Consider the following 23,644-nt stretch of genomic DNA (forward strand, 5'->3'; position numbering starts at 1 on the left):
ATGGAAATATTGAGAAGTTGGAGTCATAGGTTTACAAGCCCCCCCCCCCCCCCCCCCCCCCCCCCCATGGATTAGGAATTTCATGATTTGGGGGAAAACAATTCTGGCAGGTAAGAATTGTTTTTGGAACTATAGGTATAACCCCCCCCCCCCCCCCCCCCGGCCCGTTTTTAGAGGTTTTAGGGGTTAGGTTTTTTTTTTGCTTGTCAGGACTTCTGGGGATTTGTCTAGCCCCCCCCCCCCCCCCCCCAACCACACTTTCAATTTCCTTTCGACGCCACTGTGACATAATATCAATGCATATAACATGTAGAAACAAAAGGAATTCATTAAATTCTGAGACATTCATAGTGCAGTTGAACGTCTGATTGCACAATATTGTGTATTGAAAAGTCTACGATTTTGTGTATTACCGTATGAAATCAAACGAACAATTTAATGAGTTTTGTTTATGTATCACACCTTTAGGAAAAAAGGGGCATAACTCAAATTAAATTATGCAGAGTATGAAATCAACATGTACAGGGATTTCACTATGTTATCGCAAAGCCGAAAAGTGGTACAGTAAATCGTAAAACATGGCAAAGTCGGGGCGTGGTAAAAAGCACAAAAACAAGATGTTTTGAGTTCTTTATATAAAATAATGATAACACAATATAACAGATGAATAAACAAGGAAATCACCATTCAAAGTATGTCAAGTTTTATCCAAATATATCAAGAAACAAGGAAATACGAAAAAAAACCCGCAAAAGTTTAGCCAGTAGTGTTAACTGATCTCCAAATGAATACCTAGTTAGATTTGGCTCATTTGTCCGTATTTTTGTGTATATATATACTCGCACCACGTTCTCATCTGTCTGTCTGACAGTGTCTGTCCGTCTACACACTTTTACCACTTATCATACCTTATCTTACATGGCCTCGCACTCCACAAATATTTTTTTCCTTAGTTTCTGTGTTTTTAGTTTGCTTTTTATAACATAATCGCAATTAAGAACTATTCACCAGATTGTGTTACAATAGCTTTCCACATGTGTTACATAGGTTTCGAGATATTTTGTATATCGATTTTTCTTTGTTTTATTACATTAAGGATAGGTGTATAGTCTTCACCATTAATAAGTATACATGTACCTAAAATGCACCCACTTATTATTAACCTCGATTGATATTAAACATTGTGTACAAGGATCCTGCTTCGTTTATTTCCTGTTTTGTACGGATTACTATGTGTACGGCTACAACCGACAACGGGTATTGTGAATAGTTCATAACTGAACCTACGTCATCTGCTATACCGGCGGAATTCTCAATCTCAGGTAGGTTCTACATGTATTTAACGCGCACTTCTACCTTTTATATCCCATTATTACTTATGGTTGTAAAAAAGCCCCTGATAATATTTCCAGTAAACAATGTACGGATAACTCCCGGTCCCATCGGATTTCCAAATTCATGCTATAATTTAATGCTTCTTAGCAGACACAGAGTAGAATGATATGAATTTACAAAAAAATGTGTCCTGCTCAGTGCAGGGAATATTTTACCAACAATAGACCGGAAATTTGCCTGTCAATGTTTATTGGTCCCCATTATCAGAAATTATCCTATGCTTTAAACGTATTGTATTTAATATGAATATTTAAATATTGAGATACATGTTCTTGTACATCAGTGAATTCATATTGTTATAAAACAGCTTATGCCGTATATAATAAAATCTGATACATGTATTTGCAATACATGTACTTGCAATACATTCTGAATGCAATGCAACTTTATAATGATTCGTAAGGCAGAACTTTGATCCAAGTTTGAATTTCATTGCATATTTTATAAAGATCTGAGTATTCCTCATTTGAACCTCGGAATTGGTATATATTTTTTAAAAGGCATAAATATTCATTGAGTGTCAAATTGCCGTCGATTTAAATCGTAATTTGTCTGTTATCATGCATGAACTGACATAGACTGTTGTGTAACATTTACTGACTGACAACATTTAGTTTGAGTTCATATTTTTTAAAGAGTTATGTCCCTTGGTCGCCTCAGCTTAGCCTTGTTTTTTGATCTTAAAAAAAAAGTAAAAAAATAAAAAATATGAGCTTGGGCTATTATTCCGAAATTTAATTTGCTACAAAAACGTGCCAAAATTTTATGTAGATAATTTTGTAATTTGTCCTTTTATGGTGAACAGTACGTTCTATTTCATTAGAAGACACGTTCATTCAGTCATACATGATTTTAATATTTATTTTCCTGCTACGATCTCCCAAAAACCAGTCTTTTTGGAAAATACAAAGATACCTGTAACCCCTTCACCCCCCCCCCCCTAAAAAAAAAAGAATTAAAATTTGATGCGCGATTTTATGTAGAGAAAATAAAGAATTATTCAAAATAACTTCTTTTACGAAGCGACAAAGTTTTACGGTGTAAATGATGTTATATGTATACACATAAAGTCCGATGTCTAAGATACATATGATCGTCAGAAAGTACATTGTCCTATAATTGTGAATACAGTTTTACCCTAGTACTGGATTACTTAGTTCCGCTTTAAATGTCACGTGTGCCCAATATATCCGTGACGTAACACCTAGAAGTCAGTTTGACTTGGGAGGATATGAGTAATTAATTAAGCAGGCACGTAGCATCAGGGGGGCCGGGGGGGGCTGCCTCCCCCCCCTTCACTTTTTCTGGCAACAACAATTTTTTTTTAATTTACATATAAAAATTTGAATTATCATGGAGTTGCCCCCCCCCCCCCCCCCCCACTTTTTTGAGAGTATGTAAAAAATTGATATGAAAATAAGGAAATTCCCCGCCCACCCCCCTTTTTTTTTTGCGTGTCAAGATTTTTTGGATGAGTCTGCCCCTCCCCCCCCCCCAAACTTTCAAAAATGATGCTACGTGCTACGTGCCTGTTAAGGGCATTGCTATTGCTTCTCCCAAGGGTTATTCCTATTTCAGATAATCCTCCCTTTACAAAATCTTATTAAAAGATGAAAGCTACCATGCATATATTTCAGAAACCTCGAAAGCAGTTGACCTTCAAATTTTTTTTTATTTATCTAAAATTTTAAGTTTTTGAAGAAATTCAAAATAATGAATGTACAGTCTCCATACCGCTTCCTTTGTCTCCTGTAAACTTGTCCTTCGATGTAATCCGGATTCTGAATAGAATTGGGTTAAGATCAGATTTTAACCGAATTCTAATTAGCTTCACCTGTATTTCACACTAACAGATACAAAATCCGTTATTCTTACCTTAATTAGAAGCTTCTCTCTCTCTCTCTCTCTCTCTCTCTCTCTCTCTCTCTCTCTCTCTCTCTCTCTCTCTCTCTGTAATTTTATGCTGCTGTGTTTCTTGTTCGGTCATCACCATCAGTGAAAAAAGGGATTTATGAAATTAAGGAGATGACACAGTTAAAAAAAAGATACTTAACATACATGAAATTGTGAGGAATGGGAATAATCAATCGTCACATAAAAAACCCCCCAACGCAGCTATTGGAATAAAACAAAACCAAAACAGATTTACAAGTAAACCAGCTATTGCATGCCTTAAATACAACCACTCTCCTTTCAAATAGTACTTTTTAGAACATGAAATAAATATCTCATTGACCATAGTGATATATATATATATATATATATATATATATATATATATATATATATATATATATATATATATATATATATATATATATATATATATATATATATATATACACACACACACACACACACACACATTTGACTTAATAAAATATGTTTTATGGTCACATGTTATATGCAAATGACCAAATCATATGTTGTTCTAAACGATATTGTAAATTGTTTGGTTTTTGCCGCTCTGTGCAGAGAGACAGATCTTGGTTTGTTGGTGCTTTGGTTGTCTCGGTGTTTGTCCGCCAGACACTGGATCAGCTTCCCGAACATATTTTGCCCCGGCCACGAAACTGGGTCGGTATGCTTTGTTTGCTTATTATGTAGTGTTAAAGCTGCTTGGTCCGATTTTTTTGTAATTACAGTATCAATTTTTTTTTCATACAAATCATTTATCTTAGAAAGTTATGGACTTTCTCCTATTTACACCAGCAGAATCAGTCTCCTTTCAAAGTTAGAAATATTCAAAGTAAATAAAAATAATTTCTCTTTGGGCAAACGAAAAAACAAACCAAAATGCATCACGGGAATGTTTAGAAAAGGAAACCGCATGGTTTCGCCCCCCGAATGATTGGGGTTATTCAACCCGCATGCAATGCATCGATTGTAAAGAAAGCAGACTTTAGAAATATTGGCTTACAAAACATACACATGTTTATTTGTAATTTGTCTGATCATTTCGACCTTTATTTAAAGCGATGTCAAATTCGTAATACAACCATACCCGTCTCGTCGTCAGGGGTGAAATTTAACATGAGGCGAAATAACGCGATACCTTTTAATGTCGTTTTGTTTTGTTAGCAAATTTTGTACGTATTTTTCTTCATTGAAATTTGGCATAATTGACGGGTAAAACTACTGCAATGTCTATTATTATACATATACTAAGCATAGCCATCGTTTAAAAGCGTACATAAAATTTGATATAAAATCGGACCAAGCAGCTTTAACTTAATGATAATAATGGTCAGACACATTAAAGTATATAAATAACAATACATTAAGTAATTTGTATTCCTAAGACAGCTATGGCATGCCATACTTTTCAACAAATCAAAGTAGATTGTTGATTCTATTAATAGAATAATTTTGATACTCACAGCAAGTTGTTGAAAAACGATGCCTAACATGGCGGTATGATAAGACCAAATATTTCATTCTGTGCAGTTTAATTAAAGATCGGATATGCATTTGATTTTAACATTATATTTTTTGTAGCATGTACAACTTTATCAAATACAGGAGTTCACTAAAAATTGTGCATGCATGACGATCTTAAGTTTCTAACGTACAATAATGAATCATATCTTCATTGTAATTACAGTATATTGAGTTAAAAAGTTGAAAGGCTTTTATCATTTACTTTTGTTCACGTAATATATCTTTTTGCGTGATGAAAAATAGATTTTGATTACCCCCCCCCCCCCCCCCCCCCAACCACCACCACCACCATATAAACATACACGCACCCACAAATCCAAAAAAATAAAGATGCAAGAAAAGTTCGTCAGTTAGCGTCATTAAAAGATGTTTAGATTAATTAAGTTTATTGTTACACTCCCCTGGTTTGAAGAATCTGAATAAAGTCAGATCCTCAATTATCACGTTTTTGGGAGTTGATTTCAATCAACTCTCCTATGCAGTTACTCTGGCAAACCGAAAGTGAAACAGTGTTTGGACCTAAGCACAAATCGTCACCGCTGACAAGACGTAGATCTTGAAAATAATAGATAAATTCGGTGTACTGTATGCTGTACCGTTGTTTTTCAAAAGAAAAGTATCTATAAATACCTTGAAAATAGTCAGATTTTATATAGTACGAAAAATTCAATTGTTTTTTGTAGTTGAATGTATTCCTACGCTAGAGTTCAATATAGTCTCGTCCAACCAGACGCTCGGCTGTCTCTGTAAATCTCCGACAAGCAGGCTTGGATCCAGACGTGTACAATTTTTAGAAACACTTAACATTTCGATTACTGATACACAGTTTGATGGAATTAATTCTATCTTTAAATATTACACAACATGATTCATATGGGGTTTTCTCGAAATTCTTGTCGGAAAAGTTCGAGAATTCATATTATAAAAATTTGCATAACATATCGTTGATTAATCAAAAAAATCAACTCCCGACAGTACTTTGATTATATGATATGTCGTTACGTAGGTATGTATATAGGAGCGACATATCATATTTAAAGGGGAGCATTTGGAGATCTAATTTTATGAGATTACTGGTTTTCACATCATATTTTAATGTATAAACAAATACGGTTAGTTTTTTTGGACACAAATTCTTACAACTTACCAGGACCTTACCATATATAACAACTCGGAACTGTTTGTGTATTAGCACAAAGAAATGCATGTTATTAAGATTTTACCCCCCCCCCCCTTCCTCGTTTTTCCTGTTAAAAGAGATCTAATAATTTGTGATTTTGAAATATTCCTTTGACAGCCATATGGTGTGTATCAAAGAACAGTAGAATATTGAGTTCTACATAAAGTTCAGTAAGTAGTACGGCGTTTGGAAATAATGGAATGAAATAAAAGAATCATATAATGGATCGAGCCTTTGTTTTATTCAGATAACGTGTTCATCGAGTTTCTGTTCGACACGCACGCGAATGGCACATGACGGTTAGGGAAGATATATATCTTTTAAACTTACCCAATGCATGAATTTTGATCACCCGTTTTTAGTCAGAGTTTTTTATAAATAATTTGACACTGATATGATGTTTTGAGAGTTTAAACAATGAAGTCTAATGGTCCCCCCCCCCCCTTATAATTTGATATTCGTCACGCAGTTTATTGTTCCAGAAACTACAGAAAGTGTATTACTAATACTTTGAATTATACACTGTTATCTTTTATTCAGGATTGTCAAAAAATACCATTGTCTATAGCTGAGTTTCACAGCGGCCATCATATAGATTTTACGACCTATATTAAATAACTATTTCCTCAATTTCCCCAGCTACATGAAATTGTACTGACCCGTGTAATCGAATGAAATTTAGCTGTCATCTTACATTATTCTTTGACAAACGACATGCATACAAATGAAACACAAAATAATAATATAATGATATGCAAAATTTTCAATGAGATAGATAGTTATATTAATTAAAAAGTAAGCTCTCCAGGTAAACTGTCAATTAATTCAGCCATCTTCCTTCCCATGCATATCTTTCACGTATTAAGGTGTAATGGGATACCTTCATTTTGTGACGTACTTAACGAATTATTGTGACGAAATAAGCAAAAACAAAACAAATATAATTTTGTAATTTATTTTCTTTTAAAAAGTTTCCAAAATTGTTACCTAACAGTGAAGCGCAATGGGTAAGAGCGTTAACTACGAAGCTGTAAGTCACGAGTCCGAACACCGACTGGAGATTTTTTTTTTACCCCTCCAAAATTTTTCTTAAAAAATATTTTAATAAATTATTGAAAATTTCAGAATTCTAAACCTGTGTCTTTCGATTATAATTGACTTTAATTCACATTGATATCGACTGGTGCCCATGTTACCTAATAAAACTGTTTGTAAAATAATATTTCACAACACTCTGAATGCAGTTTAATAAGATGATACAGATATCGTCATTGTCGTTACGAATACCAGCCTTAAATGAGTAATCACAGAGGAAGGTCAATATAAAGTACATTGATGGGAAATAACTTGTTGGAGATTTAGCTCATTAGGACCTGTATGGCAGGTATTGAAGAGGGACGCATGCAGCAACCTACCTGTGAAAAAAACACCACTGTTTAAATAGGCGATATGAGTACGCAATTCAACAATCAAATAAAAAAGCAACGACGATCAATATCAAGTATAGGCGTAGCCTGTGGCGGACATCGATTTTGAAACTGTCTGTAGATGAGTATTTCTCAATGGTAAACACCCAATCCTTTTTATGTTTAAACAGTGAACGATGTTCTCTAAAAAAAACCCAGGGACACCAATTTACCAACCAATGGATGTCTGCGGAGGTTATTAATATGCATTATCAAGTAATTCTGTTGTATAATGCCATTTAATTGTTCTCGGGTACACTGTACACAGCAAAACGTGAGGCCTAGTTTTTCACCCCGTGTGAAGTCATCGATCCGTAAAAATAATACCCAAGATCTTTTGAACTGGTTGCACTCCAACGCACACGCACTTTATATATATGGTAGTTTTTAAAGGCTTTGGAAGTTTTTCTTAATATAAGCCGGAATTTGAACACGTAACAGTTTTTAAGCTCGTCAAGGAAGTATGTGGATTTCCAGAAATCCAAAGACAGCTATGACATTTAATGACCGTTGCTAGTATACATTTTTTTTTTAACAATTATAGGTGTAGAATCAATGAAACAAGGCGACTGTGAGGAGGAGTGTATCTATCAACGATTACTTATCAACGGGTGGAAAAGTAAAACTGTGTGACTGTGTTATGAAACCAATGGATTTCCCTGAAAATTCACCTATTCAGCTGTTGCAGGTACGTATACATGTTCATTCATCTCTCTCTCTCTCTCTCTCTCTCTCTCTCTCTCTCTCTCTCTCTCTCTCTCTCTCTCTGTGAATGCATGTAAGCATGTATAACGAAACACAACTACCTGTAAATTTTATTAGCGAATAACAAAAGTTTTATTTGATACTATGACAATCGATAATAACGACAATCTTGTATTCTTGCACATTATAGATCACTCGAGCATAATTAAGGAGACTCGTCTCTAAGCTCGATTTTGTCTCCGTGCTGCAGAGAGAACCAGTACGTGTGTCCCTGGGCTTCCACGCCTGACCTCCACCCGACTCTAGCTATACCTGACAGCGAGGCTGGAATCACCTTTTGCTCGGATATATATCGATCGCTGTCAGAATCTCTCTCAGCGCCAGCAGTTGAATATACTCCGGTATATCTATTTAAGCTAACAATTTGTTATAAAACTGGGTAGGATTCACTCAGCCTCTTTGACCATGGATCCAAATATGATTAACCTGTGACAGCTTCTCTTGTCTTCTTTTGTCAACATTCCATCGAAATAGTCAAATTATCAATCCCATCGAAAATAGCGACTGAGAGACGCTTGAATTTTTCCTCTGAAAAGCAGACGACATGGCATTAGGACTAGGCGGTCAGTTTCTCCTATTGCTGGGGAAGGAATTCCTCTTAGCGCGCAGGAAGCCGTGTTCCCTGGTGTTTCAGTTTATCCTACCCCTGGCCTTTGCAGCTTTCTTGGTCGTACTTCGCATCTTGGTCGAAAATGAAAACAAAGCGGAAAAAATTTACGAACCATTATTATTGGATCCACCTCCTAACCGAACTGTATACGAAATCCTGTATTCTCCTAACACCACAAAGGCCACCGAGATCATGAATAACGTCCAGACCAAACTAGGAGGGTCGCCTTACACAGGTAAAGTATCCGGAGTTTTCTGAGTGAGGGGTGTATGAAGGACGCTTATAATTTAACCATATTTTATTGAGTAATCAAATGGATTAGGCAACAGACAAAGCCTTTTTATATAAACCCTCTCCAAAGTACAAAGTCAAGAAGCGGTGTTATAAAATATAATCATAGAATATAGTATATAGTATAATTTACCAGTTTACAGAGTGATATATTATTGATATTTTTTGTATACAAGAAAAAGGATAATTAAATAATAAATAATAAGCTTGACTTTTGTCATATGATTATAAATTGTAAGTTAATTTGTTGTTTAGCATATACATGAACACATGCTTATAAATGTGAGCGGATACTTATGTACATGTATATGAGCCACATGCTCCTGACGTCATAATTTTCGACATAATAAAAATAAATACCCTATGCCTAATGTATTATTCGGTATATGGTATTTTTTTTATTATGACAAAAATTTATAACGTCAGTTGCCTGTGGTGGATACTTAATATGTATGTATTAGGCGAATACTTAATATGAATAAGAGCGGATAAATGAGCGGATATTTATGTATGTGGTGGATACTTATGTATGTGGTGGATTCTTTTGTATGTGGTGGATACTTTTGTATGTGGTGGATACTTGCTATGTATATTTAGAATTGTAATCAATATTTCAAAATTATGACATGACTAGTTTGTCGTGTATTTTATTCAAACTATAGATTGAAAAAAAAAATTCTAAAGACAATATATTTGACAAGGAACTGAACGAATGTGCAGTGAACACAGGATTTTGCAAACAACATGTATTATATTATAATACAACCATGAAAAAAAATAATTGATTTGAAAATGATGGTTAACCTGCAAGGAAACTTACGTTTATATCTTCATGGATTGCTTTGCCTTTGGCGACAGATAAAAAGCCAATATTTTTACCAATATCATATCGGTTTACATATACATGCATATATAGCTAAAATCAATTTGAAAGAAAAAAGATGAAAGGGAGAAATGACAATAACTGTTCATGCAGCAAGGTTAGAAACGATTTATTAAAATTGTTATTTCATTAAGATCAAAAAGCCATCAACATTCGAAAATGTAAGGTTTATGCTCAATAGTAAACTGCAAACACGTAGCACATCGGGGGGGGGGGGGGGGGGGGGGGGCTGCCCCCCCCCCCCACCCCAATTTTTTTCCCTTAAATTTACATACAAATAATTGAGTTAACAATGTAAAAAATTGAATTGAAAATAAGGAAATAACCGGTGAAATTGAAGTTAAAGGTATACTACCCCCCCCCCCCCCCCCACGGATTAGGATTTTTAGAATTTTGGAAAATACCTTTTTGCCTTTTTTTTTGCTTGTCAAGATTTTTTGGATGAGTTTGCCCCCCCCCCCCCCCCGCCCACTTTCAAAAACGGTGCTACGTGCATGTTAACTGTTTTTCAATTGGCTGTTGATATCACGTTTATTGCACATTTTTGGAATGCACGTGCACAGAATCAAGATAAGGTTAATATATAGATCGGTCTTACAGTATCTGTGCACATGTTGAATGGTAAAAAAAATAAAATAAAAAATACTATTTAATAAATAAACAGTATTCTACATTAAGAATTTACATGCAGAAAAAATCTGAAGTGTTGACAATTTGACATAAAGTTTTGAATCATGTATCGAAATAATTGTTTATGTATTATGTAATGTCGCCCGTTTAAGGTAGACATGTATTGAGGTCTGTAGTTAAATCGTATTTAAATATTCTCGCAGAAGTTGAGTTTAAGGTATAGTTCACTATACATAGATTTTGATAAATTTCCTGGTTGGTCAACAAATTAACCCTCAGATTTTCCATAATTTTTTTTTTTTTTTTTTAGATCTGATGTCTTTCGCTATTGACTATTATTAAGTTACTGTCATGTTGTAAATTTTGTATTTACTGCCACCCGGTAAATTCAAAATTTACAACATGACATTAAGAAAAACTCCACATATTTTACCATTTGGAGTATTTTCCTATATTCTTATAATTATAAGGCTTTCCTTTTAAATGAGATCAACAGAGTCTAAGAATGGCCACGGCCATCGAGACATCTAAAGCAAAAATAGTAAGATTGCTTCCTGCCACTCCTTAAGCTGGTATTGTGCAATATATGCGTCATATAACCCTCTCGGTGCAATTTTCTCTGTATTGATTATGTACTTTAAAGTTTAAAAAACATAATATTTAGAATTACGCGCACACACGTGCTTCTTGATAACTAATGAAAGATATAAATGCACGCGGTTTAAATATCGGTTAAGTATTGCAAAACGCGCTTGAGTACATGTATACCCGATCTGTTGTCACATGCTAGCATGTGATGATATAATATAGGTTAGGCCCATTGCGTTATATTAGAAAAAATAAGAGTTAAATTTATAATACTGTATTCGCTAGAGAGGCAATTTATAGAAATTGTACAATACAAATGGAATTCATACAATACGAATTAAAATTTATACATTACAAATGAAAATTATGCAATGCGAATAGAAAATTATACAATGCAAATGGAGAATTATAGAATACCAATAAAAATTATAGAATACAAATGAAAATTATACAATACCAATGAAAATTCATACAATACAAATAACAATACACGAGGATAAGATCAAATTTTGCATGGTTTCACTTGCCTTAATCCCGTGCCTAAAGAGTGAAATCTAAAACATTATTATTTCAGCCGTATTTGAGCTCTTTTGTATTTTTCTTTCCTTTGAACAGTTCAAGGCTTTGCGAATGAGGCGGCCCTGGAGTCATACAGAGATATTAACACTGCCAAGGTCTGGGCCGGTGTGGTGTTCGATACCTCCTCCAACGATTACTCCGCCACGATACCCAACCGAGTCCACTATAAGCTCAGAGTGACCCGCTTAAACCCGGAAGATTCTTGGCAAACAGCCAACACCTTTCCCTTCTTCCGAACGCCCGGGGCACGAGATGACTCAAACGAGGGAGGGACACCGAGTGAGTGAGAGAAGCTATTTAGTCTTCGGATTAAGAGATATTAGCAATTTCATTTAGATTCGATTGTCTGAATCCGGAAGTTCTACTCAAACTTTGAGTAGCGGATCCAATAAGATAGAATAGAATTACTATGCTATCTGATAATTTAAGTAAAAACTGTATCGTCGCATGAAGATAAAGATTATTTTGAATTTAAATTAATTTCCACCCTTTTTCTTAAAAAAAAAAAATCCAACCCCACCCAATTGAAAAAACAACCTTTTTTTCTAATGTTGGCAAATTTAACTTAACCACCAAGAATATGGATATATACATGAACATATCACTGAAGTTTGAAATTTGACGGCGTAAATTCTTCTTTTAATCAGATTACTATACCACCGGATTCCTGACCCTCCAGTACCTCGTGGGTCGTGCTATAATAAACATCCAATCGGGCACCACAACCCTGGATACCCTCAACTTCAACATGAAGAAGATGGCCTACCAGTCTTACATCAAAGACGGTCTCCTGAGCGTGCTACAAATATGGCTGCCGTTCTTTGTGATGCTCAGCTTCATCATCACGGCCTTGCAGACGACAAAAGGCGTGACGTATGAGAAGGAAAAAAGACTGAAGGTAAACGAAAATGGCGGGAAAGCCCAATACTTATAAAACTTAGACAAACTCATTTTTTTTCTCAGTTTCATTTTCTTACAGGATACATAGTGAACAAATGAGAAAATGTATATGAGCTTTTCAGTTTATGTTAAATGGCCCAGGGGCGTGTGCATCTTCGGTTACTAAGTGTCCGATTTGTATATCCAAATCTAATCGGGAGATGAGGGAATACGAATCGAACACTTTGCAAGCGATGATAACTAGACTAGGTGTAGACTGGAACATTATCACATTGGTGATCATTATATTTACACCAGTTAAATATTTTTTCAATTGCACATGGTTTACGTTAAGGGCTTTGTTGAATTTAAATCCCTGTAGATTATTAGAATTATCCATTTGATCTTGGCATGGTGATTACTTTCTATAAATGTACCTAGAATGAGCGTGAAATTAAAATCAAAAGAGGAAAGAGATACCATAAAAGTACCGGAAATACTTGACAACGCAAATCCAAAGCACATGACTGTTAATAGCGTTATTTCATCAACACCTTTAACAAATGAAACATCAGATGATGATTAAATATTCATATCAGCAATGAATGGAAATCAATAAATGAGAGAGAGAGAGAGAGAGAGAAGAGAGAGAGAGGAGAGAGAGGACTATTGAAATTTTAAAACTCAATTTTTTAAGGATCTAATTAAGAAAAATAAAAGAAAGAAGATAAAGAAAACCAGAGTATTAATCTGATTATTGAGCGTTGTAGTCTTGCCTTTCCAATTTATTGCTATTATATTTACATGTAATATCATAATAAAGTAAAATAGAACCATTTTAACAAGAGCTTGGACTTTGGGTACTTGTGTCAAACAGCAATGTGGCGCAAGCCGGTCTATTTCATTGTCAGCCACTCAGCCTAGGCTCTCTGAAATTAACAAGATTTGTCTGGCTTTTTGAGCTAAGACTACGCAATCGGTGCATATTTCGCTTGAAACCGCGTCATTTTTAACTTGTTTTGACGCAAGAAATAGGTAGCTACGTCCTTCTGAAAGTCCAAGGTCTTCTTAAAATGGTTTTATATGTGTATTTTTACAAAATATGTTTGACTTAGAGATACTACATGTATTTAGATATTTTAGCGTTTCTAAAAAGATAGCAGGTTAAAAATCGAGAAAAGAAGCAGCATATATTTTGACATTTTGAGAATTCAATAATAAGGTAAGCTCAAATTATCGTCTCACTCATTGTAGGAAACATGCGGCCTGTCTTGCATAAGCGAATACGAGACTGCATTCTATTTTTGATATGTATTGAATGCATATACCGGGGTAATGCATTGAAACGTTTTGAAGACTTGAGCAATTATAAGCATGCAGCTAAATGATGTTGTTACGAAACTTTAAATCTCCATTTTTTCTCGAACATATATACATATCATTAGCAGTCTATTTCTGTTTTTGAATGGTTATAATCTAATTACAATTGTTTATCTGAGAATTGTGTGTAGCAAATAGGTTGAAAGAAAAGCCCCTGAAAATCATCGATAATATCTATAGACCCGAAGAAAATCGATTTATAGGCACAAACATATGAAATTACATCACGTGTTTTTTACTTCAATTCGTTGCAAAATAAAGCAGTTTAAAAAGCGGAACGGAATGTTATGAAACATTTTGCAATGCATATTGGCAGTTTCAGGATAATGTTTTGTCTTCGATTGACGAAAGTTCAAGCATAAAGTTCAAATTTAATATTTTTAACAAAAAGCGAGGAGCAGACTTTGCTTCACTATAAAACCATGGAGAGGGTCATCTCATTTTAAAATTAAAACCTTATAACTTTTGACTGTAGGACTGTTTTAACGTGTTTTGGTCAGAGCTACATTTAGCATATCAAACGAGATTGTGAACAAGCACATGGGCTGGACTTCATACGTTTTAATCTCAGAATACCCCGACCCCCCCCCCCCCCCCCCGGTTAGTTTATGCCCAAAATATCCTATGTCAAAGGTTAAGGCAGATCCGATGGTGAATTTGTGTACCAACCTTAATTACAAGAAAAATATCAAACTTTATGTGCTTGTGGTTTCGTCGCATGTGTATGTGTAAGTTATTGTGAAAAAATTAGAGGCCCGCCATTGGGGCCCCGGTGGGGTTGGTGGGTGGGTGTCGCCGAACAAAATATAGTGTTTGCAGTATCTTTTTTAACGCTAACAAACAAGAGCAATATGAATTGCAGACATATCCTGGATGGCGAATATAGCTAGAAGATTAAAATGTTCAGTAGAGTCAAAAGTTGCTCCCAAAATCATTAAAAAAAATGGCAAAATGTTTGTTATGCCCAGTTGCAAGATTCAATGATATTGGTATGCTTTTCAAAAACGATAATGTGCTTTTGCACACACTTTTAAACATTGGGTCATTCTAGGTTAGGATAACTTCTATTAGACAAGTACACATGCCTAACATAAACAAGTTCGCTTTAAAAAAAAAGCTCTATCAAATGTGCTTTTTTAGCTTCAGCAAATGTGGCTTCAGTTTGTCCACAAACGTGCATAGTGTTGGTAACTGCAGTGGACGCAATTCTGAGATTAGCTTTTTGCAAGGTCTTTGAAATCATTCCTTTTCTGTTGATCGCTCCATGCATTGTACAATTATGTACATCTATATCAAAATCGCCTTTCTTTACGTCATATACAAAATTGATGTAATTCTAAATTAACCTCCTTTTATTGTGTTACATCCGATGATTGTTTTATACGAATACTTTCACAGTAGTGTGTCTACTGAATTATAGTCTTTGTTTTCGAACTCAGCTTCTCTCTCTCTCTCTCTCTCTCTCTCTCTCTCTCTGTAGGCTGAGTTGGGTCTTATTTCCTCTATCTGCGTGAAAAGCGGGAATGCTGATTCATTGTAATCAAGCAATAGGAAGCATGTTTTGTTAATATATCAAATATAACATTGACGAGGGATAATACTTCTCTGGTTATATTACTTTATATTAAAATATGTATTAATACCATGCTAGTTGTTATTTTAATAATGAACAGCAAGTCAATATTTTGCACACATTTGTTAAAATATTGCTGGTTCACAAAAAATAAAAGATTAAGTTTACCCCCCCCCCCCCCCCCGTTACACAAGCTCATTTACAATCATATATGTATTTTGTGTTATATATACCTTACCATGCAAGCAACAAAAAATTCCAAAACCAAAACCAAAAAAAAAAAAAAAAATACGCTGCAAAGCTTAACAGTATGGTAAATAGAGTTGTCTGCAAGTCTATACTTCATTTAAAACGGTACCTGTTTAAAATATATGGTGATTAATGAGACTATATTTAAGTAAAAAGCAACCCAGAATTGTCGGCAAGCCAGGGTATGTAAGTGAAGCCATATCAAAGTAAAATGAACAATACCGTCTGCAACAATATACTAGGGAATACCCATAATTCTAGGAATCTACGAAACCGATGGAAATGAGTTCGATTATAATATCATAATTTAGTAAAAATTAAAAAAAAATTGTTTGCAAATCTATGATTATAAAACGGTATAACCTATAATTCCAAGAATCCACGAAGTTGATGGGCATGAGTGAAGTCATCTATAAGTAAATTGGACACAATTGTCTTCAATTCTATTTTTATCACGGTACAATATATAATTCCAGGAATCCACGAAGTTAATGGGGATGAGTGAAACCATCTATTAGTAAAATGAACAGAATAGTCTGTAATTCTTTATCTTACGGTTTGATATAATTCCAGGAATCCATGAAGTTGATGGGGATGAGTGAAGCCGTCTACTGGGGCGCCGTCTTCGTGAAGGCCATGGTATTCCTGTTCCTGGCTTCGGTCTTCTACCTTCTGTGCCTGTTTGTGACTGTGGGGGAGAATGGGCGTGTCCTCAACGCCTCCGACCCCTCCCTCATCCTGGTCTTCTTCATCATCTACGACGTGGCCCTCATCACCTTTTGTATCATGCTCAGCACCTTCTTCAATAAAGGTGAGTTCTGTTTGTCATTGAGACTCTCTGACGAGGCTAGTCACACGAAAAGATAAATAATGGGCAATGCAGGTTAATTTATCAGTGGCTAATGACAAGTCAATTCTCGTCATATATTCTTTAGGTTTTTAAATCTTATCAATATTTCTGTCATGATAATGATTTTTGCTTAAATCTATCGACTTAGGTGTGAGTTCTGCTTAAATCTATCGACTTAGGTGTGAGTTCTGCTTAAATCTATCGACTTAGGTGTGAGTTTTGCTTAAATCTATCGACTTGGGTATGATATCTTATAATCATCGGTTGTTGCATTGTTGTAATCAGCAGCAATTAATGATTTTTGAAAATCTAAAATTTTTAAAATGTGAATGTATTTGTACACAAATAAGTTACTCCATTACGACGTGTTTCATCCCAGCCTCAAAATGTTTCCATTCTTTTTTGTAGCGAACGTTGCGTCCTATGCGGGAGGCCTTCTCTACTTTGGATTTTTCTTTCCCTGGTTCTTTATCAACTCGGAATACGAAACCATGACCCAGGGCCAAAAGTTTGCCTCATGTCTACCATTCAATACAGCCATGGCTATGGGATTCAACATCATCGGAATCCATGAAGGAACTGGTCAGTTATTTCGTAACCTAACTTGTATTAATTTTGTACCTTATGCCTCTATGTCAAATCAACCGAGAATTTGGTAGAACATTTTTGATTTTTTTTTTAAATCCAACATACTTGGCGGAATATTTCAGGCGAGGGAGCGCAATGGAACAACTTCAACAAAGCGCCCTCTGTTGACGATAACTTCTCACTGGGCGGGGTCATGTTGGTTCTGGTTATGGACATCTTCTTCCATATACTGATCACGTGGTACGTCGGAAACGTGTTTCCGGGAGAGTTTGGCATTCCTCGACCTTTCTACTTCCCGTTTACGGTAAATATTGAAATCAAAATCTATCACTCTACCGAAATAATAAATGTTCTTTGTTCATTTAACAACAACGTTTTGCAATTCTTGATGAAAATATTTAATATTTTGTGCACAGAAGTCATACTGGGGTTGCTGTGACAAAACGGAAAGGAATTTTGATCAAGATCTACGTCACGACACAAGAAATCCAAAATTCTTCGAACGCGACCCACCGGAGCTAAGAGCAGGAATCGCGATAGAGAAACTCAGAAAGGTATAGACCTGTCTGTGAAAGGTTGACAGTAGTAGGACGATGTAGTAATGACAAATTTAAACAGAGTTTAATTTTTTTTTTTTTTTGCATTTTTTATTAAATCAGATAAACTGTACTGGTTCCTCATTAGTTATTGCATCCTTCTGGGTTTCAACTTGAAGTACTCTTTTGAATTTTAAAGTTGTTTTTTTTCTCTGGCGATGATGGAAATAAAAGTTGCATTATTATAATAAGCCAACAAGAGTGAATAACTTGACTTATATGTTACAAATTTAACACTGGTGTAGTGGGGAAATGCAGTGTATTGCTATTCACAAGGAATAAAGAGACAACCGCAAAATCAATGACAGATTTTTTTTCCCTTCAAAAGCTACAATGTATGCATAAGCTAGGGAGGTTAGCGCGTTGCAACAGAGAAACATAATGTCAGACAGGGAAAAGGCATTATGCCCCCATCTTTCGAAGGGAGGGGGTGGGGTTAATATTTTAGTGATTCAGATTACATTAAGTCTATAGATATGACAACGGCAATGTAGACTAAACTTTTGGGTTTTCTGTAGGTGTACGGGTATGGTAAAAACAAGAAGGTGGCCGTGGAAGGTACAACAATGAATATTTATGAGGGACAGATTACGGCTTTACTGGGTCATAATGGCGCAGGAAAGACCACAACAATGTCAATGCTTACAGGTAGCTGATACCGCTTGGATCTAATGTATAATCTAACCAAAGTTTACAAACGAATTTACACAAATAAACATTTGACGATCCGCCATTCCATATTAACAGTTCTGTATATTTAGATTACTGTTTTTTCTTCTTTGCGGCTATCAGGTTTTCTGGCTCCATCTAGCGGCACAGCGAAAGTAAACGGATATGACATCATGACTGATATTGATAAGGTCCGTCAGAGTATCGGTCTCTGCCCCCAGCACGACATTCTGTTTGAAAACATGACCGTCGAAGAACATCTTCGATATTTCTGCAAGGTATACCTCCGAATGTTGTTTTTCACATATGACAACCATCTTGATAATATACGGACGATAGAAATTCTGATGTAAAATTTGTTTTCAGTTAAAAGGAACACCGTCCAAAGACATAGAAAGCAAGGTAACAGAAATGATCAATGTTTTAGGAATGGAAGTAAAGACTGACTACGCTGCTGGAAATCTTTCAGGCGGACAAAAACGGAAATTGTCCGTAGGAATTGCCATAATCGGAGATTCAAAGGTAAAAGATTCTTTTTGCATTTAAATTTTATCTAAAGTTTCGCTTTAAAGAACACGGTTTTTTTTTATCAAGTGTGTTTATTTTAATATACAAATCTGATATTTGAACGCAGATAATTATTTTGGACGAACCTACCTCGGGTATGGATCCGGCAGCGCGTCGTCAGACTTGGGATATTCTAAAGAGGTTCAAGGCCAACCGAACCATGATTCTGTCCACTCACTTCATGGACGAGGCCGATCTCCTTGGAGACAGAATTGCTATAATGGCAGAGGGCGTAGTCAAATGTTGTGGCACTTCCCTATTTCTGAAAAAGGCATTTGGTAAGTATATTAAAAAAAATTATTCTATCTTTGATAAACATTTGAAATTTTTTTTAGAGAATGCTGTTAGTTACAACACATAATAACATGATGCGCGGATCAAGAGGGTGATCCTTCATTCCATCTTCTGAAAATTTCAGAATTATTAAAATCACAATGTAAAGTTACCGAAAATATGCCTTGAACAACCTCGTCCATGGAGCAAACCAAAATATTACTCATTCATCGTCCTTGAACAATATTCTTGATCCGCGCATGTGCATTATTATCACTTTACGGTTTGCTTTCTAATCTACAGTCAATGCTAATGAATCCGACCACTATGTGTTTTTTTCAGGAGCTGGATACCACCTTGTTATGGTGAAGGACGCATCTTGTAACGTTGCCAAGGTGACAGAGTTGGTTCAGTCTCACGTGCCAACAGCCAAACTGGAGAGCGAGATCAGCGCCGAACTCTCCTATCTCTTACCGTTTGACCAGTCAAAGAGCTTCGCCAATCTCTTTTCGGATGTGGAACAGAAGAAGTCATCATTAGGTATACAGAGCTTCGGTACAACCGCTACCACGATGGAGGAAGTCTTCCTAAAGTGAGTTCAAACACATATTTCAGGAAATTTGTCGTCTGCGATTTTTTATTAACCGACCTTTATTGCACGTGATTCATGTAGTTACGTGATTCGATTCTGTTTACGAAATGCCGTTACAAATGCATGGGTTTAAGAGTCCTATTGTAAATGCAAATTTTTTTTTATTGTAAACGGAATTTTCGTTATTGCTTCACAAAGGTGATATTTAGAATTATTATACTTTCATGTTAAATACTGAAATCTGATTGGTTTAGACGCAGTTGATTATCCGTTCTATTACCCTCATTGTTAGCAACACACTTAGCAACGGGTAACACAACGAATTGTTACATGCTCGTACGGTTCGCTGTGGAATTCACATCATTTCTATATAAAAGCAGTAAAACAATCTATAAATTTAAGACATTCAGTATAATAAAATAAATAGTGCCTGTTTTGGGGGATAACAGTTGAAATTGACACCCCTCGAAAACCATTGTCAACCTCCGCTTCGCGTCGGTTGACAATGGTTTCCTCGGGGTGTCAGTTTCAACTGCTACCCTCCCAAACAGGCACTATTTATATATTGTTCCTGGGACGTTCCGGCGTTTTTCCGAACATGAAATCCAAATATGCAATATACATGTAACGCAACTATGAGGTTTTAGTGACGTCAGTGCATGAACTATATAGTGTAGGGGTAGACAGCGCCAATTAAACTCAAATTATAAATGATATGAAAGTGAATACGTTAAACTTTACAATTCATAGTTATTGTTAATGTGTAACAAGAATACCTAACCCTTTTAACAGGGTTGGAGAAAGCGGAAAGGAAGATGTTGAAGAAGAAATTGAAAGACTCAATGCGCAGGCGCACTTGATAGCCCAATCGCCGACCAAAGTCCACGCAGTCAATGGGGCATTTGAAAAAGAGAATGGAGACGTTGAAATGACTGATGTAAAGAATGGCGACGTGAAAAAGGATTCAAACTTGTCTAAATACACAGGTGCGCTTCAGTGAGAATATTGGGTGTATGTATCGATTGCTTACCATATGAAGCAGCATGATTTGGTTTAAAAAAAATAAATATGAACGACTTCTTGTAAATAGAATGAAATTAATTGATAATAACTAATGTTTGGATTCAGTAAAAGGAGAAAACTTTTGATAGAGATTTGTTTTCACTTAGTTGTATATATGCGGTTCCAAATATATATATTTTTTTGGGTCAAATACTGTCCATATCGTTACATTTGCAAAGAGTTATACGATTATGCTTGAATCCCAATTTCAGAGTTCAATAAAGAGATAGTGAAGAACAAAGGAATGGCGCTGACCCTGCAACAGTTCAAGAGCATGATAATCAAGAAAGCCATCCACTCATGGCGGAACCGCATCGTCACGTTCGTCCAGCTATTACTTCCGGTCATCTTTACGATCCTCGCACTCGTGATTGAAGCGAACGCCAGAGAGTTTGCCGAGGAACCAGCCCTGAATCTAAACCAGGCCAAGTTTGAGAACCCTGTGGCCCTCTATGATAATCCGGCCAACCCGATCGCCGCCAAGTATAAAGACCTGTTTACGACCAAAGAAGACACCTCGGCGGCATCCTCTTTCGATAGATACATTATAGACAAGATGAAACAGGTTGGTTTGATTACAACTGATGCGTAATCTGGACACCAATAAAGGCCTATCAAACACTTCATGCTACATTTGGGTTTTAAATGCTTTCGTGGCTAAATCTGACTCCTCACAGAGTGGTAGTATGGATACTTGTAATAATAATGTGTTTAAGTGTATGTTTTAACATGTTAAGGTCAATAATTCTATTTAAACAAAACGACCCAAAGTTATAATGAGATGTCGCTGTCCAGACTGCTTCAATTCCTTGATAACTTGTATTCTCTCAATTACTCCTCTTGTAAATGTATATATGATCCTGTTACACGTGTAGGTGGGCATGTCGACGTTCAGTAAGAGCTACATCGTGGGTCTCCATGACGACGCCGCTGCCAACACAACCACCTACTTCAATGGCGACCCCTTCCACAGCCCCGGCATCGCCCTGGCCTACACCATGGACGCCATACTGAAGGCCTACATGTCAAATACTTCTTACGGCATCACCACAGAAAACTACCCGTTTAAACGGGACCTGGAGGGCAACTCCAACAGGGCGGCTGGTCTCGCCGGAAATGGATTTTCCATAGCGTTTGTCATCCTGTTCGGGGTCGCTTTCCTGACCACCAGCTTTATCCTGTTTCTGATCAAAGAGCGGATGTCTGGAGCGAAGCATCTGCAGAAGGTTGGTCCATGACCGAAATCTCAGCAGTATATATGAGTTTTCTTTTTCTTTTTACAAACATTGCTCTTTGCTTTGAAATAGTTGTAGTTCTTATTACAAAAGTCATTCTCTTTGGGTTTTCTAAATGGATGGCTGTTTGATAGCCTTACGAATTTCATCTGTGCAAAACCCGGAATATTGTGGGGTGATTTTTTTTATTAATAAACATGGCTTATTTAATTGGAGCCTCGATAAAATTTCCTTTTTTTCGTATTATTAAGTTGCATGTGATCTGTTTTCGATTTAATATGATTAACTTGAACTAAAAAGAATTGTTTACTTTTTTAGGTGAGTGGACTCAGTTCGGTGACGTACTGGTCGGCCAACTTCGTCTGGGATTATTTCAACTACCTCATTCCCGCTGTGTTAATGGTGGTCGTTTTTGCTGCATTCCAACCAGACGCTTATTATCTTGGCGATCCATCCAGAATCAGTTTGATCTTTCTGGTGTACATTCTGTTTGGATGGGCGTCTCTGCCCTACACCTATGTCCTTCATTACTTGTTCAAGACCCCGGCCACGGGAATGGTGACCATCACGATGAGTAATATTTTGACAGGTAAGTTAATTTACTCTCCATTCTATACGCCAATATATATAAAAAATGAACTGTAAGTTAAAGAAATTTGAATGCAAGAAGACAAAAAATTCAGTAAGTGATAAAATGTTTTGAAAACCATTTTACATAGAGTTTGTTTTCCAATAGGTTTGGCCACTACCCTGGCAGTATTTATGTTGATGTTTCCAACATTTGGAACACAAAACATCGCTCTGGGATTGGACTGGGTGTTTGCCATCGTGTTCCCCCATTATAACCTGGGTTCCAGTATAATGAACATTTACACCAACTACCAGTATATCAACACGTGCGAGAGAAGCATGTACCAGGTCACGTGTAAAATTCCCGCGCTTTCTTCAGGAAGTTGTTGTATGGGTATGTTGTTTATTGTAGCTGGAATTTTTGATTTACTTGTTAACACTACCAACACCCCGACATCAACAGTAAAACAGCAATAAATGTTGTTAACACTACCAACACCCCGACATCAACAGTAAAACAGCAATAAATGTTGTAACAAGCAAATAAAGAGACTAAGATGCGGTTATCTTCCCAAAAAATATTTTTACAAAAAAGAATAAGCAACTCAAAATGAAATTTAAAAAAGGTAGGCCATGAAACAAGCAATTAAATAGTATCCCTGACCCTTAAAAAACTAAATTAATTATATACACACTATACATGATATCGTTATTCGCATTGTGTTTGTTTTCC

The 23,644-nt window shown here is 36.0% G+C and overlaps 1 protein-coding gene across 4 annotated transcripts in view; it reads left to right on the forward strand.

The window, feature by feature from the left end:
- The first annotated feature begins 1,188 nt into the window (after positions 1-1,188).
- LOC128159447 (phospholipid-transporting ATPase ABCA3-like) overlaps positions 1,189-23,644 on the forward strand; it is a 34,738-nt gene continuing 12,282 nt past the window's right edge. The window contains exons 1-19 of one of the 4 annotated variants that reach the window (XM_052822550.1): positions 1,189-1,322; positions 8,027-8,170; positions 8,378-9,092; positions 11,865-12,107; positions 12,476-12,726; positions 16,483-16,720; positions 17,168-17,341; positions 17,470-17,651; positions 17,764-17,901; positions 18,462-18,591; positions 18,736-18,890; positions 18,979-19,134; positions 19,247-19,457; positions 19,795-20,044; positions 20,837-21,030; positions 21,319-21,671; positions 21,982-22,332; positions 22,660-22,930; positions 23,078-23,305. In XM_052822550.1, the coding sequence (XP_052678510.1) occupies positions 8,792-9,092; positions 11,865-12,107; positions 12,476-12,726; positions 16,483-16,720; positions 17,168-17,341; positions 17,470-17,651; positions 17,764-17,901; positions 18,462-18,591; positions 18,736-18,890; positions 18,979-19,134; positions 19,247-19,457; positions 19,795-20,044; positions 20,837-21,030; positions 21,319-21,671; positions 21,982-22,332; positions 22,660-22,930; positions 23,078-23,305 (3,826 nt within the window). In that variant the 5' untranslated portion in view covers positions 1,189-1,322; positions 8,027-8,170; positions 8,378-8,791. Of the gene's footprint in view, positions 1,323-7,872; positions 8,171-8,377; positions 9,093-11,864; positions 12,108-12,475; positions 12,727-16,482; positions 16,721-17,167; positions 17,342-17,469; positions 17,652-17,763; positions 17,902-18,461; positions 18,592-18,735; positions 18,891-18,978; positions 19,135-19,246; positions 19,458-19,794; positions 20,045-20,836; positions 21,031-21,318; positions 21,672-21,981; positions 22,333-22,659; positions 22,931-23,077; positions 23,306-23,644 lie in introns of those variants that run through there. The other 3 variants (XM_052822551.1, XM_052822552.1, XM_052822549.1) reach the window with 3 other exon arrangements.

This window comes from Crassostrea angulata, chromosome 8, assembly GCF_025612915.1.
Source record: "Crassostrea angulata isolate pt1a10 chromosome 8, ASM2561291v2, whole genome shotgun sequence".
NCBI classification, from domain to species: domain Eukaryota; kingdom Metazoa; phylum Mollusca; class Bivalvia; order Ostreida; family Ostreidae; genus Magallana; species Magallana angulata.